General features: G+C 44.2%; 1 protein-coding gene across 1 annotated transcript in view; it reads right to left on the bottom strand.

Annotated features, from left to right (window-relative positions):
* Nucleotides 1-13,162: 13,162 nt before the first annotated feature.
* The window catches only part of SUCLG1 (succinate-CoA ligase GDP/ADP-forming subunit alpha), a 32,147-nt gene continuing 28,749 nt past the window's right edge, over nt 13,163-16,560 (bottom strand). The window contains exons 8-9 of the mRNA XM_025453760.3: nt 14,972-15,160; nt 13,163-13,407 (exon numbers count right to left, since the gene is read on the bottom strand). Of these exons, the coding sequence (XP_025309545.1) occupies nt 13,381-13,407; nt 14,972-15,160 (216 nt within the window). The 3' untranslated portion in view covers nt 13,163-13,380. The remainder of the gene's footprint in view (nt 13,408-14,971; nt 15,161-16,560) is intronic.

Here is a 16,560-nt window from a genome sequence, read left to right as displayed (position 1 = left end):
GCACATTAGATCCCCTGAATTTATTTATAACTGAAAGTTAGTTCTCTTTGACCAACATCTCACCATCTCCTCCACCTCCCAGCCCCAGGAACCACCATTCTACTGTTTCTTTGAGTATGACTTGGCTCTTAGTTTCCACAAGTAAGAGATATCATGCAGTATTTATCTTTCAGTCTCATCTGAAAGCCTCTAAAACATCTCCGTGATGGACCCACCACAAAGATTCTACTGCAACTTGTTCTGGTGTGGGGCCCAGGCATTGGTGCTCTTTCAAATCTTCCCCAGCAATTTGAGGATCACAGCTCCAGTGTTTCAGAGCCTCTTTAGAGCTGCCAATAAAGGGAATGTGATTTCTTGCCTCCTACTTAATCATCAACAGGGACAGGGGAGTGGAAAGCAGGAGCAACACGGGCTCAGAGCTTCTCTCCCCAGCTCAGCTATTCCAGCAGAAAGCAAAGCAAGCACGGCAATGTCGGCTCCAGGTACCTCAGAGCCAACAGTCAACAAAATCACCGCATGTATTCTGCACTAGCACCAGGGAGAGCAGAAGATGGTTTTTTTCTAATTGTTATTATGGGGCTTTTTTTGTTATTATGTTTTTAAGTGCTAATCTATGTGCTTGACACTAATAATAAAAACGCACAGTCCTCTAAGAACAGGAGTATGCAGTGAAAGAGATAATAATATAAAGACAAACAAAATAAATAAGAACTAAGCCATAAAGTGACAAGATTTTCACTCAGTGCTGTGGGAGCATCTATTCATTTATTTGTTAAATATTCAGTGTGCACACACTATGTGCCAGACAGAGTCTAAGATGATAAATGTGGGTGAACAAAACAAGTTCTCACTCCTTTCGGGCTTAGAGTTTGCAGGAAGACAGAGCACAGAGACACATATGATAACTGTAAGCTGAGTGTGTGTGATGATTTCAGGTGGAAGCCTGCGGGTGCTACCCTAAAAGAGAATGAGCAACGGTAAGGAGGGGTTAAAATATACCTTGAGTGGCCTAAGAAGATAGACCTACAGAATGGCTGGGAAGGACCTCATCAGGCTAGTTGTGTATATGTGGGGCAGAGGGCACAGAGAGAATAAGACATGAGGTGTCCTGGAGGGGGCAAAGAGGTTGGTGACCTACAAAAACCAAAGGAAGCTGCGTGTGGCTGCCACGAGTGAGGTAGGATGGGGGTGAGGGAGTGGAGAAGCTAGTCTGGGAAACACTCAACACCAGTGGGGGCTTTTCAACTGAGGCTTGAAATACATGTTGGTCAAAATAGGTCTCATGGAAATCAAAGAGGCATTCTAAGGAGGACCTCTCAGGACAGGTTTGAGTTTTGTAAGGCCTAAAGCTTATGAAGCTATAAGGAAAAGAATATAAGAGAAGGGGAATAGAAAAATGCTAGGGCCCCTGGCAGAGCCTTGGAACAGCAGGGGCAAAGAAGAGGCTCAAGGCTTAAGTCTGGTGGACTCCATGGGAAGTCTGCCAGCAATCTCCATTCCAATCCTGTGCCTGCCACTGCCTGGAATCAGGAGAGCCTCTCATGGAGCTCCCTAATAAAACCTACACCCCCTTTGAAGCACACTCATTCCTGTACAGGCCAGCAGCCCAACGAAAGCAATAATGCGGGCAGTCAAGATTCATTTGATCATCTAACAAACATATATGTATTCATTAGGTCACATCCAAAGTGTATCACTTTTTGTTGAAAATTATAGAGCACTTAACAGGCTATGAACATGACCCAAGGAGACATATGGATTTCACATCTACTTTGTAGCAAGTACTATTGGGACTCCAGGGATACAGATGTGAATTAGATACACTTGGTCTCATGGATTGAGCATATTGCACTTGCCTTAGCAATTTTCAAGTAAGAGAGCGTTTTAGGTCTCCTTTGTAAGTCTAGGCTAATGATCTGGTTGGTCATGGTTAATGACCTTCCAGAAAGTATAAAGTCCTTTAAAAGTTGGGCAATCTCCAAGAGGCTTCTGGAGAGACTGCCTCATGAGAGCAATGGGTAGGAGTGATTGCTAGCATCCTGCTGCTCGTGCATCTTTGCAGGTTCTATATATAACTACTCCTCTGTACAAGATATTTTAGGTGTACTGGGCAACTAGTTAGTTTGACTTTGGGGGTAGACATAGAACCTGATGAGGAAGAAAGGGGTAGAATTCTGGCACATGAGTTTTGGGAGTGTGGTGTTTGTCTTTTCCACCAAAGAAGTCTGAGAGTAGGATGTCACTATGGTCATGAAGGCAGGATTCCCAGGGACTGCCCTGAAGTAACTCGGGGAAGAGAGGTAATGTTAGGTCAGCACTTGTTTTCCAAAAATGCTTTTATTATTATTTTTTTTAGGATTTTGTTTATTTACTCATGGGAGACAAAGACAGAGACATAGGCTGAAGGAGAAGCAGGCTCCCCAAGGGGACCCCAGTGTGGGACTCAATCCCAGCACCCCAGGATCATGGCATCAGTCAAAAGCAGATGCTCGGGATCCCTGGGTGGCTCAGCGGTTTAGCGCCTGCCTTTGACCCAGGGCATGATCCTGGAGTCCCGGGATCGAGTCCCACGTCGGGCTCCCGGCATGGAGCCTGCTTCTCCCTCCTCCTGTGTCTCTGCCTCTCTCTCTCTCTCTCTCTCAATCTGTCCATCATAAATAAATAAATAAATCTTTAAAAAAAAAAAAAAGCAGATGCTCAACTACTGAGCCACCCAGGTGCCCTCAAAAAATGCATTTAGAGGGAGACTTGTCTTCAACAATTATTTTCTACTTTGCAAAAATAGGGTGGTGGCTATTTCGAGTTCAAGCTGAAGTTTCAACAGATTGACTTTGAATGTGCCTGTAGTGGAGGTGGGGCATATCTGAGGTACAGAGTTGGAACAGTCAGATTCTGCTGTTTCCTCCCCAGCCTCCCTTCCCAGAGTATAGCAGTATCTCAAATAACATCTGCTCTGTGGTTTATGTATACAATGGAATATTCCTCAGCCATTAGAAATGACAAATACCCACCATTTGCTTCAACGTGGATGGAACTGGAAGGTATTATGCTGAGTGAAGTAAGTCAATCAGAGAAGGACAAACATAGTATGGTCTCATTCATTTGGGGAATATAAATAATAGTGAAAGGGAATATAAGGGAAGGGAGAAGAAATGTGTGGGAAATATCAGAAAGGGAGACAGAACATAAAGACTCAACTCTGGGAAACGAACTAGGGGTGGTGGAAGGGGAGGAGGGCAGGGGGTGGGGGTGAATGGGTGACAGGCACTGAGGGGGGCACTTGACGGGATGAGCACTGGGTGTTATTCTGTATGTTGGTAAATTGAACACCAATAAAAAATAAATTTATTATTAAAAAAATAAAAGAAAAAAATAAAATAAAATGGAAAAAAAAAATCAAATAACATCTCAATGACCTCCAACTAGTGCCTTATCCAAACAATACACCACAGTTTCAGGCAGAGCAGTCCTAATCACTGTCCTAACTGGCTGAGCTACATTCAGCACACCCAAATTTCCTCTTGCTTCTTTCCAGCATGGACTACCTCTATGGTGCATAATTATCTGATATAAAGTAAAAGCCTTTAATAAAATGTGTGGTGTTCATGAGACACTCCTAACTCTGGGAAATGAACAAGGGGTAGCAGAAGGGGAGATGGGCAGGGGGATGGGGTGACTTGGTGACAGGCACTAAGGGGGGCACTTGACAGAATGAGCACTGGGTGTTATACTATACGTTGGCAAATTGAACTCCAATAAAGAAATATACAAAAAAAAAAAAAGTGTGGTGTGGTCTATTTTTTCACATTACTCTGAAAGGCATTGGTATATGATTCTAGGTGACCAGGGTCTCTGTACCCTTATGTGTCACCTCCTATCTATTAGATACAACAGAAATATAAGGTAATTTGGAGTATATTAGGGGCATAAAGAACCTAGGAAACCATACCTTCGAGACATCATCAAAATGAAGAATGCAAAAGGAAGCAATTTTGCTGGGGTTTAGCTTTTTATTTCTGAACTTTGTGCATAAAACAATCCCTTTGAGCCCTCCAGAGCAGAGTCTAAAAAGTACCATTTTTTCCCTGAATATTTATTGAACATCAAGTAGGTGTAAGGCATGACTCTGTAAGACACGTGGAGACATAAAATGCCAGCTCTGCCCTCCCTCCAGAAATATACAGTGTGCTTGGGAGGCATAAGGTAGAGAGAGAAGACAATAACGGGCCCAGATGAACACCATGAAGAGCACAGACATTTTGGGTGACAGAAAGTCAAATACCACACACAGTCCCTAAGAGCTTTGGGGCAGATGGGAGATTGAAGAAGCTGAAAGAAAAGGAGTGGAAAGCATTGAGGTTAAAGCAAAGGACAGATGTAGATTTGTAAGAAGATGCATCTGCTGTAGGAAGTGTGGTCCGAGTGAAAGGAAGAAGAACATATGCGGTTTATGTCAGTGTTCAGCAAACTGTGGTTCATGGGCCAAAACCGGACTGCTCTGTTTTTGTGGGGTCTTTTTTTTAAATATTTTATCTATTTATTCATGAGAGACACAAAGAGAGAGGCAGAGACATAGGCAGAGGGAGAAGCAGTCACCATGCAGGGAGCCTAATGAGGGACTCGATTCCAGGACCTGGAGATCACGACCTGAACCAAAGGCAGGTGCTCGACTACTGAGCCACCGGGTGTCCCAGGACTGCTGTGCTTTTGTAAAGGCTGCAAGCCCTTTTGATGGTTGAAAAACAAAGAAATGTTTCCTGCCACATGAACATTCGATGAAATTCACATTTCAGAGCCAACAAATGAAGTGATTGGAACACAGCCTGCTCACTCACACAGTATTGTTTCTGACTTTCTGACTGCAGCAGTGGAGTCGGGAAGTCACAAGAGACTGTTGTGGACAAAGCCCAGAATATTTACCATGTGGTTCCTTACAGGAGAAGACCTGCTCCCCCCCCCGCCACCTTGGCTTATCTGAGGGGCAATCACTTGAACAGATCAAGGAGCAGGGAAGCTACTGGGGTCCAGGTGGTCATGGATCTTACTAGATTATGGACTTTCAGCTCCACCATTGTAACAATAAGGATTCACTGAAGGTTGTTGAGCAAGAACAGAGAAGGAGAGGTGTGAAGAAACAGACAGAAGAGAGATTTGAGGCAGGGAACAATTATGAGCGCTGAGTTGACAACTGATGAAGACCTAAACTGATTGCTTTACTCTTCTCCTGAGGACAGTTCTTGAGTTCTCCTTGTTCTTCAAGGTCCAACAAGTTTCTGCCACCCCTTCACTTTGAGCTGATGACTTCATCCCCATTCCATTGAGAGTGTTCTAAGAAAAAGAGGAAATAGCTACCAACTCTGGCATCCTCCCACATGGCACCCAATAAACCCTGAATTTTGTCTGCCTCCTGCTACACTGAAAAGAATGTGCCTGATCCCATCCCTTGAGAGCCATCCTGGAGCTTCCAGAATAAAGTCTACATTCAGAGCTTCACATCAGGCGCTGCCTTCTCTGTGCGTTCCCACCACCCGCTGTGCTAAACCAGTATGACTCACAGACCACGAACACAAACAACTCTGGGAAGTAGTGTCATGGACTGAATGGTGCCCTGTGACCCCTAAAAGATGCTGCATCCTAATTCCGGGAATCTGTGAATACTACCTTCTTTAGAAAAAGGGCACCTGGGTGGCTGTGGTTGAGCATCTGCCTTCGGCTCAGGTCATAATACCAGAATTCTGGGATCAAGTCTCCCATCTTCTCCCTCTGCCTATGACTCTGCCTCTGTGTGTGTGTGTGTGTGTGTGTGTGTGTGTGTGTGTGTGTGTGTGTGTCTCATAAATAAATAGATAAAATCTTAAAGAAAAGAAAAGGAAAAGAAAAGAAAAGAAAAGAAAAGAAAAAAGAAAAGAAAAGAGGCCTTGGCTTCTGTGATTGAGTGAAGGCTCTTGAGATGAAGAGCTGGGGGTCCCTAAATCCAATGAGAAACGTCTTTAAAGGAGAGACACTGGGGAGATGAGACAGGGAAGAGGAGAAGGTGGTATGAAGCTGGAAGCCGAGATTGGAGAGAAGCAGATACAGGCCAAGGAAACCCAGCAAACACCAAGAGTCCCCGGAAGCTGGTGACTGTCCTCCAGAGCCTCTGGAGAGAATGCAGAGCTGCCAACATCTTCCTTTTGGACTCTGGCCTCCAGAACTGCGAGACAATAAATTCCTCTTGTTTTCCTGCCCAGTTTGTGGTCAGTTGTTGTGGCAGTCCTAGGAAACCAACAGAAGGCTATTCATTTCTTTTATCCTTTTATTTGTTCTCACTCAGAAGTTTCAAAATCCTAATATTAAATCACAAATTGCTTCAGAATTTAGTATTTCCAAGCAATAATCAATAAGGTCCACTCAGAGATCAAGCTTCTCACCACTTTCACTGTCACCATGCCCACCCCCACTCCCCACCTCCACCCAGCCTCTGCAGGGGCCCAGGGCCTGTGGCAGGGAGGAAGTCAGGCACCAGGGACAGGACACAGTTAGCTTCTTCTCCACCCCCACCCACCCCCCACTTCCCATACTTGCCAGCTGCTGTTTCTCATCTTTCTGGGGCCAGAGGACAACAGCAGGGAAGTTCTAACTTGACCAACACTATCATCAACTGGCTTTGCTCTGTCCAGTCTTGGATGGTGTTTGTAGATGACACTTCTTCCCTTGAAGTTCTTTCTTTGGCTCATTATCTCCTCATTCCCACCCCATCACTGGAAACCTGGCCCCTGTATCTCTCACACTCTTCTCTGGATCACTGCTTGTTCCTTCTCCAGTTGCTAGAAATCACCAAAGACCAACCAGATCAGGTTGAGGATCTCTGTACTTCCCCGTGTCAAAATTAAAGTTCTTGCATATCGAGATGTCATTAATTCAGCAGCTGAGAATGTTTTCCTTCCTGTATCAGAATACTAATGAGCAAAAACAGTATTAAAATATAGAACTTCTTTATTGAAATAAAAGCCATCAGCACTGACTTTCACATCTTCAGCTCAATTTTCCCTTGGATTACAGCATACCTTACCAAGCTTTTGATCTTGAGCAATTTCGAATCTCCGTTCCAGCTCTAACAGAGCTGACACCAGACACCCAGCTCCACAGAGCTTTGATGGAATTCTTGATAAAATAAAATTTTATCAGTTCCTTTTATCAGTTCCTTTTATCAGTTCCTTTTCGGGTGGCTTAGCCTAAAGCTGCCAAGTCTGCCTGGAATCATCCATCCCAATTGTCTGTGGTTGGCTCGTTAGCAAGAAGAATCTAGCTCTGTGACACTGAAGCCAAAAACAAGGTTCTCACTCCTGCTCAGTTCTTCAGCTTTACTCCATCTGATGGCCATAGACCACTCTCTGACCATGGCCCCTGCCAGGGTGAGCCCATCCCATTTGTAAAATATATAAAACTCAAGGAAGGTGGGCCACAGTTGTATTCACACTGTTTGAATAACTATTTCTGTGTGTGCACAGTCCTTATAAATGCTGTCTATTCTAAGCACCTCTGATCACCTCTAACTGCTTTGTGATGACCGGCTCTGATGCCCTCCTGATGCCCCTAGAGTGAGGGACGGACCTGGGAGTCAGGTGGAGCAACCAGTTCCAAATTTCACATTTTCGTTTTGCCACCAACTTGGTTGTGATTTCAGTCCTAACCTCCATGAATCAGCTCTCCCACCTGCAAAATGAGGTTAGGTCAAGCTTTTTCAGATCTTTTCTGTTACGGTGGCTCTGTGTCATCCAGGAGACAAGGGACAAAGATAGACTGTATGGAACCCACGTAAAGGCAGTTCTTCCTTGGCCAGTGCCACCCACCTAGGAGTCCTAGGTAGAAGTCCTACCCTGCCTGCTGTGCTCTGGGCAAAATGGTCCACGCCAGGTGACTTCCGGAGAACCACTTTGAAAAGCCAGCCAGAGAGCAGCTTGGGACTAAGGAAATCACAACTGCATAGTTGCCCAGATTCTGGGAAACTATAGAGCATGAGTCCTGGATTCTCTGAAAACATTGCTTTGGCCCAGCCTCCTGACCTCTCCCCTCCCATATCCCAAGCCTTTAACCTCCTGGGTCCCAAGGTCCTCATCTGTAGCTACAGCCTCCCTTCCTTGAACATCCTAAAGCTAGCTTCACTTGTTCTTATGGGACACTCACCAAACCCTAATACTGTGGTTTACCCACCAAAAATGCCCCTTTATCTTTCAATGTCTTAGAGAGCATACAATCAATTTTTTTTTTCCCTGGGGAATACTGTTTAGTATAAGATAAAGTGCAAAATTCCACTGGTTTCCCTGAGGCTGTCAGGTATTGCCCCAAGCATGCCCATGATGACTTGCACAGTACCCGATGTCAATTTCCCCCCAAATCAAACTTGCTGCTGCCCTGGCCAGGATATTGTCCACACGTGAAGCCAGGGTGGGTAAAATCGTGGTTCTCCACATGCGCCTCTGTATCCCTTCTCCACCCTTCTCTGCCCTGTTCTGCTCTGCTCTGTGCCCCCAGGAGGCTGCACTATGCATGACATCATCTGGGCTTGCCCACCCCTGCCTTCTGGGTGGGTCCAGCCAGCCCTTTCACTGGCAGGAGATTAGAAGCCAGGACAAGTGTGAGATCCGGGCCTTCACACCTCTCACTTTTAACATGTCAGATCTTGACTTAGGCAGTGGTTTGGGATCCCTTCCTTGGGGCCACACCACCTTCCCTGGGCCCTCTCACAGAGTTACTGGTCTCACCTTGGGAAAACAGCTTCCTCTCCTTGCTAATTCAGGCATAAACGTGGTAATGGCTTCTCACTCTTTCTGATCCCAGAGTGCTTCACTTTTGAATGTGCCATCTGTCAGCCGCCTACCAAGGACAACCCAGAGTGCAGAGTGCTAAAAGCCAAAGCAATATCCAAGCCAAAATCCACTGAGGGGAACCAAAGTTCAGACACATGAGAGAAGAGGTTCAAATGCTCAGTCCAGGAGCAAACCAGGAATCAAGGTAGAAGATCCAGGGCCAGGTCAGAACCTGGGGAAGATAGGACCAAATGAACCAACCTGGTCAGAAACAAGCAGCAGGGCTTCCACAAGGCTTGCCAGTGGGAATCATGCTCATCTTTCTAGCCAGCCGGTATGAGCTGCTTGAATAGGATAGACTGGCTTCAAGGAGGAAGGGCACAGGAGATCTGTAATTTCCATATAAAGTTCCTTCTCTGAGAGCTTAATATTCAAATACAAATGCCACCAGGGCTCTAACCTGGTGCCCATGGTATGTGAGGGTTATCTATTTCTGGGCAGAGTCCACAGCATTCATTAGATTCAACCAGGGATCTAGGGTTATAAATGGTCATTATTTCCAGTTAACCTTATCATCCATTTACTGCTCAGCTTTCTCCTGGGGGGGGAAAAAATCCCAACTGCTTCCTGTTGATTTCCCATCACTTTCCAAATTCCCCACAAGGCCCTGCTCCCTCACCTTCCTACTTCCCAGCCCAGGCCTCACAATTCAAATATGTAACATTTAAGTGAATGCCACTTTGAAAAAAAAGGAAAAGCCTTGTAAATCCTCATGGCTCCATAGAAAATATTTCTGTTCCTCCCAAAAGTACAGTTGTAGTAGTTGGCATTTGCCATCTACATCCAAAGGAAATTTGGCACCAAATTCTTCTAAAGATGTGTGATGTGAAGGACTGCACTCATGGGATGATCACTGAGCTCCCACTCCCCCACCAGTGTTGGGAGTCAGAACTCTGCCCAAGAGGATTTAGCATCAAAAAGGACCTTCAGTTCATGGCCATGTCCTCTAGAAGGCATGCTATACCATCATCCTTCATGCAGTTGGTAGGCTGGAGCTCCATCTCAGAGTCTGACCTCCGGATGGTGTGGAAATGCTCAGAGATGAGGTGGCCCAGGCCTTTTCTTCTTTTTCCCTACATGTTCTCATCATTCCTGTACCATCTGTGACTCCTACATAAAGACAAGTCAAGGTGCCTGGATTTGCATGTGCCATTGTTTACTTGACATTGTCACCAGGAAGGAATGTCAAATTCAACACTTCATCCTGAGTTTCCTCCTTTTCTTTCTTTTTTTTTTTTTTTTAATTTTTTTTTTTTTTTTAATTTATGATAGGCACACAGTGAGAGAGAGAGAGAGGCAGAGACACAGGCAGAGGGAGAAGCAGGCTCCATGCACTGGGAGCCCGACGTGGGATTCGATCCCGGGTCTCCAGGATCGCGCCCTGGGCCAAAGGCAGGCGCTAAACCGCTGCGCCACCCAGGGATCCCTCCTCCTTTTCTATTAAGCCAGGGTCTCAGCTGTCTTACTGCTCAAGCAGAAACCGATTGGCTATTTCATCTCTCATCCTTCCCCCTTCGCCCCCTGTAAGTTCAATGACTTACCAGGTACTGTCCTGTTCACTCCTTACAGACCTCTCAAACCTGAAAATCCACCCTCTTCTCTCTCTCTCCTGCCACTATTCTGGCCCAAAGGAACCATCAGCCCTCAGTGGTGGCATTAATGCAACAAACTGCTGACTGCTCTCCTGCATCCACACAGGAGCCAGAAAGCTTTCTCAAAGATGCAGATGCTGATACTTCAAACTCTTCAAGAGCTTTCACTGTTCTTGGGATAAAATGCAAAAGTCTTAACTTGGCCTTCAAGATCTCTTCTCATTTTAATTCTCCAGCTTCATTGGGTGGCACACTTCTTCATCCCGGCCCATTTCAAATCACAGAGGGAAAAGGAACATATTATGGCATATCCATACCAGCGAGTAGAAGTCAGCAGTAAGCAGGGATGAACTGTGGATGCACATTCTGGCCTGGGGAACAGCATGGAAATTATTATGCTGAATGAAATAGGCCAAACCTAAAAGACAGCATACTAAATGACTCCCTTCATGTACATGCTTGGGACAGATACAAGCAATCTATGAATACAGTATCCCTACTGGGTAGACTAGAATGGAACTTTCTGGGAGTTGCATATTGTGTGTCATGAGAAAGATGTGGTTATATAGTTTCATCCATTTGTCAGATGTGTTCTGTTAAGATTTATCCATTTCAGCAGAAGTACATTTTGCTTCCACCAAACAACTGTAACAACAGCCCAGGAGGTGCTGGCAGGAGGGGGTGACTGGAAGTACAGATCACAGGACAATAGCAGGATAACAGCAGAATGTTGATCATTCTCAAAGCAGGATGATGGGTAAAAGGGGTTCCTTATTTTATCCTATTTTCTAAGTGTTTCAAAGTTTCTGCATCAATAGTTTTAGAAACTGCACTGGGGGAGCGCCTGGGTGGCTAACTCCATTAATCGTCTGACTCCCGATTTCTATTTTTTATTTTATTTTTTATATTTATTTATGATAGTCACACACACACAGAGAGAGAGAGGCAAAAACACAGGCAGAGGGAGAAGCAGGCTCCATGCACCGGATGACTCCCGATTTCTGCTCAGGTCATGATCCCAGGGGCGTGAGACTGAGCCCTCTGTGGGCTCCGCTTTGGCCATGGATTCTGCTAAAGTTTCTCCCTCTGCCCCCCACCTCCAAAAGAATGCATTGGGGCCAAGAGTTGGTTAAACTTGCATTCTTTATTTTGTAAAAATGAAATCCGAGATAACAGAACCAAGTATCTCTCCTGCTGCTGATTGAGCTGCTGGGACCAGAAGTGGTGGTGGTGGTGGGAGAGGAGAGGGGAGAGATGGTCAGGAGGGTATGGCTTCACAAGGTCCTGGGAAGGGTGGAAAGAAGCAGGGGAGAGGGAGATTGAGGGTGGGAGAGAGAAGAAATTGTGGAGACAGCACTGAGTTTCCTGGTGTAGGCAACAGCAACAGAGATGTGAGGAACAAGGTATTGATGGATGTTCAGCAGATGGGACAAGGGGCTGAGCCAGGCCCAGAGCAGCCTGGAATCAGGAGAAGACCCTCAAAAGCATCTGGTAAGGTCACCTGCCCCTCACCTGAATTCTGTTCCTGTCACAAAGCCTCAGTTAGACAAAACAAGAGTGTGTTTGCCTGGTAGGGACCTTGGGGTAAGGGTGCTAACCAAGGAGACAAGAAGTGCCTTCCTCCCTAGCCATTGGTGTCAGCCTGGGCTACCCTCAGCACAGCAGAAGGCAAGTTCAGCTTACAAGCAATGCCAAGCCCCAGCCAAGCCCACCGCCTGGAGAGCACTCGCACACCAGCTGTGAGGAGCCCCATGGGATGGGGTCATTATCCCCACTTTCAAGATAAGGAAACAGCAATGAGCGGCCATTAAAGGCTCCCTGACCTGGAGTCCATCACCACATGCCCTTGGTCCAGGCAGAAACCCTGTGGGCCTGACACCTACTCCTGGTAGGATGGAGCAGCCATCATGGGAGCTCCAAAAGCACCTTTGTCTTCCCCACGCCCCCAAATCTCCTCCAGCCCCTCCCAGCACCCTCAAAGTGAGCTCTTCCCCTCTCCCAGCCTTTGCCTGGGCACCCGGCCTGCTGTGTGGCTGGAACCTTCTCAACCTCCAGGTCCCAGGTCATAGTCCCTCTGCTGGAAGGCCTCCCCAGACAGTCTTTTTTCAGGGCCTTCTCCCTAATATTACATTTGCTTCCATCAGGGCAGTTACACAATTTGATAATATCCACTGGAATTGCTTCTTATTAACAAGTTCCCTTTTAAACAAAAGTAGGATGGCTAACCGCTCTCCTGTGGTTTTTTGTTTGTTTGTTTGTTTTTGTTTTTTTTTGCAGCAGAGGTCTTAAATCTCAAGCAACGAGATGGGGAAAGGGAGAGCCCTCTGCAGAACCACAGAAAACACTGCATTATTGAAAACCTGTTTTTCAACTGAAACGTAGGTGAGCTGCCTAAGATCCTGATGTTACTGCTCTTGGTGGCCCTGGCGACAATTAAGTTGCCTTCCTACATGCTCCCAACCTCAAAAGTGTCAAGAATCTAGTACTATTATATAGACACACATGAAAACTATGATTCAAAAGAGAACTAAAGTCATTCTACATCTAAAATAATTAGATCAATGTCATACCGAAATTTTTACAGCCTCATTCTCTCAAAAAACTTTTACAACGTTCTCCACAGAGCTCTTTAAAACACGCACAACACACATACCCCATGCCTCCATTTCTCCCACTCTCCCCATCCCCCTCGTCGGAACAATAAAAAGCTCCAAAACCAAATTCAAATCAATTGGTAGGTTTACTGGCTGTCTGTTACACAATGAGGTGGAAACACCTCAATATAGGACATTCTGAACCCTGTGTTTTCTTCTTGCTGTACCGACAGACCAGCGACAGGCACACAGGCTGACACCTGGGACAACAGAAGCAAACAGCTGCTGGTTCACATTTCCATAATGATTAATTCCATAGGTTTAGGGAACTTCATGTTTTTTCTTTCATAGCAGCTTCCTCTTTTCGAACTCCTTCAGAAACAGAAACAGAAAAGAGAAAGGGGATAAAAAAATTGAAGATTCAAATTACATTCCTGGTCAAAGTGATTCTGAAACCACTTATCTTTAGGATCCTTTGAACAACCAAAAATTACAAAAAGTGAAATGTACCAGGATGAAGGTACTTGAACACAATATAACAGCTTTCAAATTAGGCTGCGTCAGCTTGAATTTCACAAGACTAGATGCAGAGCCTTAGCTTTATGTCTCCCAAACACAGAGCCCGAGAGGCTTCTTTGAACTCTTATTTTTCCACAGCAGTCTTACTATTAAGAGCTGACAAACTTGACTACTTAGGCAAACCCTTCAAGGCCACACATGAACCACGCTGGCCTTATTAATAAGGCAATGGAAACCGGTTTGCTTAGTTTCTCCAAGAAAGAGACTAAACGTAGATTCAGTCAAGATTTGAACAGAATGTCAAGCACTTCAGAAATATGTGAAAAGGAAACAATACTGAAAATCACATTTCTCTAGATTGTAATTAGAATATGACCAATGTGTAGTTGCCTGCTGCCACTTACTGGAGCAAAATGGTAATGCATGTCTCCAAACAGCATAAGCATTTGCTTCCCCGCCTGTCTGCCCCTGCTCTTTCACACACTCACTAGCCCCCAGAATTGCAGCACATGGTGCCTTATTTCAAAAGACAGGATCATGCAAAGATCCAATAAAACAAGGAGCAAGGCAAGGGCAAAAAAGATTGAGCTCTAACATGGCTTATAATTTATGCTGGGGATAAATTTATGCTTGTTCTCAACATGGTTAAAATGTCTGGTTTTTGCTTTGCTTTTTTGTCAAACCTATAACCATCATAAAACTAAAAAGAAAGACAGCCTTAAATGATCACTTAAAGAGACAGGCTAAAACTCATTACAAAGAGATTATAGAAGATACCGGGTCATTTAGAACATATTAAACTATGATGTTCTATTAAAAAGGAAAAAGCAGAGCATATGGTTAAGAAGTTGCAAACAATGGCATCTCAACACAGCCAGGCTGCAATGGCTGCAAACAATGGCATCTCAACACAGCCAGGGCCAGAGCTACAGGCTGGACACCCCTACCCTCTTCTCTTGATCTCCCTACCCTGCTCCCCATCAACTCCTTCATCCAGTTTTCATTTCTTGTCACTAGCTTTCAGCCCCTCTCCCTAGAAACAACAAAGACCTATGAGATCAGGGTAGCTATATTCCAAAGGTCCTCAATGAAAAAAATGAAATACAGATGCCTAGATGGAATTCATGGCACTAGTGGACTCTGAAACATTTTCTTGTATATCTTATTTTGCCCCACACAAAAGAACAAATTCCAATGTTTAAAGAAATAAGTGTTTTCAAATCAGAATGTTGTTCCTGGTCATGCCCAGTTAGGACACTGGGACATTGATGCAGCTGCTAGAGACAGTTAAGCTGCACACCAGAAAGAAATAAACAGTAAGACCCAGAAGAAAGGACCAGGGTTTCCAGATACCCAGTGCAGCCCCAAGCTACAAGGCCTGTAACTTCAGAGCACTCAGGCCACTGCTACAGCTCACCTTGTAGATGGTGGTTCCCAGCTGTGCTGGAGACATGCTGACCACAACTCCTGCACTCTGAAGGGCAGAAATCTTCTCTTTGGCTCCACCTTTTCCTCCAGCAATAATCGCCCCTGCATGACCCATTCTCCTGCCAGGAGGAGCAGTTAAACCAGCAATGAAGGACACCACAGGCTTGGCCTTGGGACCCTGGAAAGTGGTATTGTAAACACTCTCATGAGAAGTTGACCAAAACTGGACTTCATGACTCTGAAATGAAATTGCAAATGGCCTGGGCAGGACCCACCACTCATCCTAAGAAAATGAACACAAACATCAAGCTGTAATTGCAATCACTGCATTCACCTTTGAGATGACTCAACTTTTCAAATAAACTCAGGAAAACCATCCTGAGCAAATATTTGTCTGTTTAGATTTTAAACTTCAACTGCACTGGCCACAAGCTATTTTACAAACATATATATAGGTGGTTCTTTCATTTGAAAAACAAAGCACATTTGAAAACATATGTTACGTGATTTGTGATAATAATGAATTAAGACACTAGATCAGGTTATTTTATTTCAACCTGATTTTGTCTTAATGTAGTCTACCAAAAAAAAAAATTTGCTAGGAAAAAAAAAAAAAAGATAAGGTGGAAAGGTATATTGGAAAAGACATAGGACTGGAAGTTGCCAGATTCAATTTCCTATTGACTAAAGCTGGTTGGCCTCGGACAAGGCATACCATCTCTGTAAACCTCTGATTCCTCATCTATGAAATGAATGATGACTTTCTCTCTGAAATTCTATGAAGTCTAAGGAAGATTAGGACTACTTTTATTTAATAAAAATCGATTCTAATATACAACTTCTATGTAAATGAAGAACACTATCCTAGATTCTGAGGTAAAAAAATAAAAATCTACGTGGGAGATATAAGAATTCCTGTACTCTAGACTTAAAATACAGTTAAAGAAATAATATAAAATATTATCAATTAGTTAAGAGATACCAAAATATTATTTGAATATATGATTAAATTTCACAGTAAATGAAAATATCATGTTCATAATAAGAGCTCAGAAGCAACAAGGTATCCAAAGATGGCTGTAAAAAGCGGAACCTGAATACAAGCAGAATCTGTCTTCAGGTACCATCACCTTCCCCAAGGCCAGCAATTCTCAAATCATTTGGTCTTCAAACCCCTTATACTCACAAAAATTATTGAGAACCCCAAAGAACTATTGTTTATGTAGATTATATCTGATGTTTCCTGTACTAGAAATTAAAACTAAGAAATTATATAAATATTCATTGAAAAATAAAAACTTAAAAACTATTTTAAAAACCATTTTAGTAAGAAGTGTGGCATTCATTATTTTACATTTTTCTAACTCCTGAATGTCAAATTTAATAAAAGGCAAATGGATTATGACATCCGCTTTTACATTCAATCTCTTCCAATATGGTATTTTGGCTGAACTCAAAGAAGTCTGGGCTCACACATATACATGGCTGGATAAGGGGAAGAATTTTAACAGCCTGTCAGATAATTGTGGATACTCTTCTTTGATACTAGATAAACCTCTTCAAGTGGTAATTTCTTAA

Source organism: Canis lupus, chromosome 17 (assembly GCF_003254725.2).
Source record: "Canis lupus dingo isolate Sandy chromosome 17, ASM325472v2, whole genome shotgun sequence".
NCBI classification, from domain to species: Eukaryota; Metazoa; Chordata; class Mammalia; order Carnivora; family Canidae; genus Canis; species Canis lupus.
Note: the sequence above shows the minus strand (reverse complement) of the source record. Positions and strands in the feature narration are given on the sequence as shown.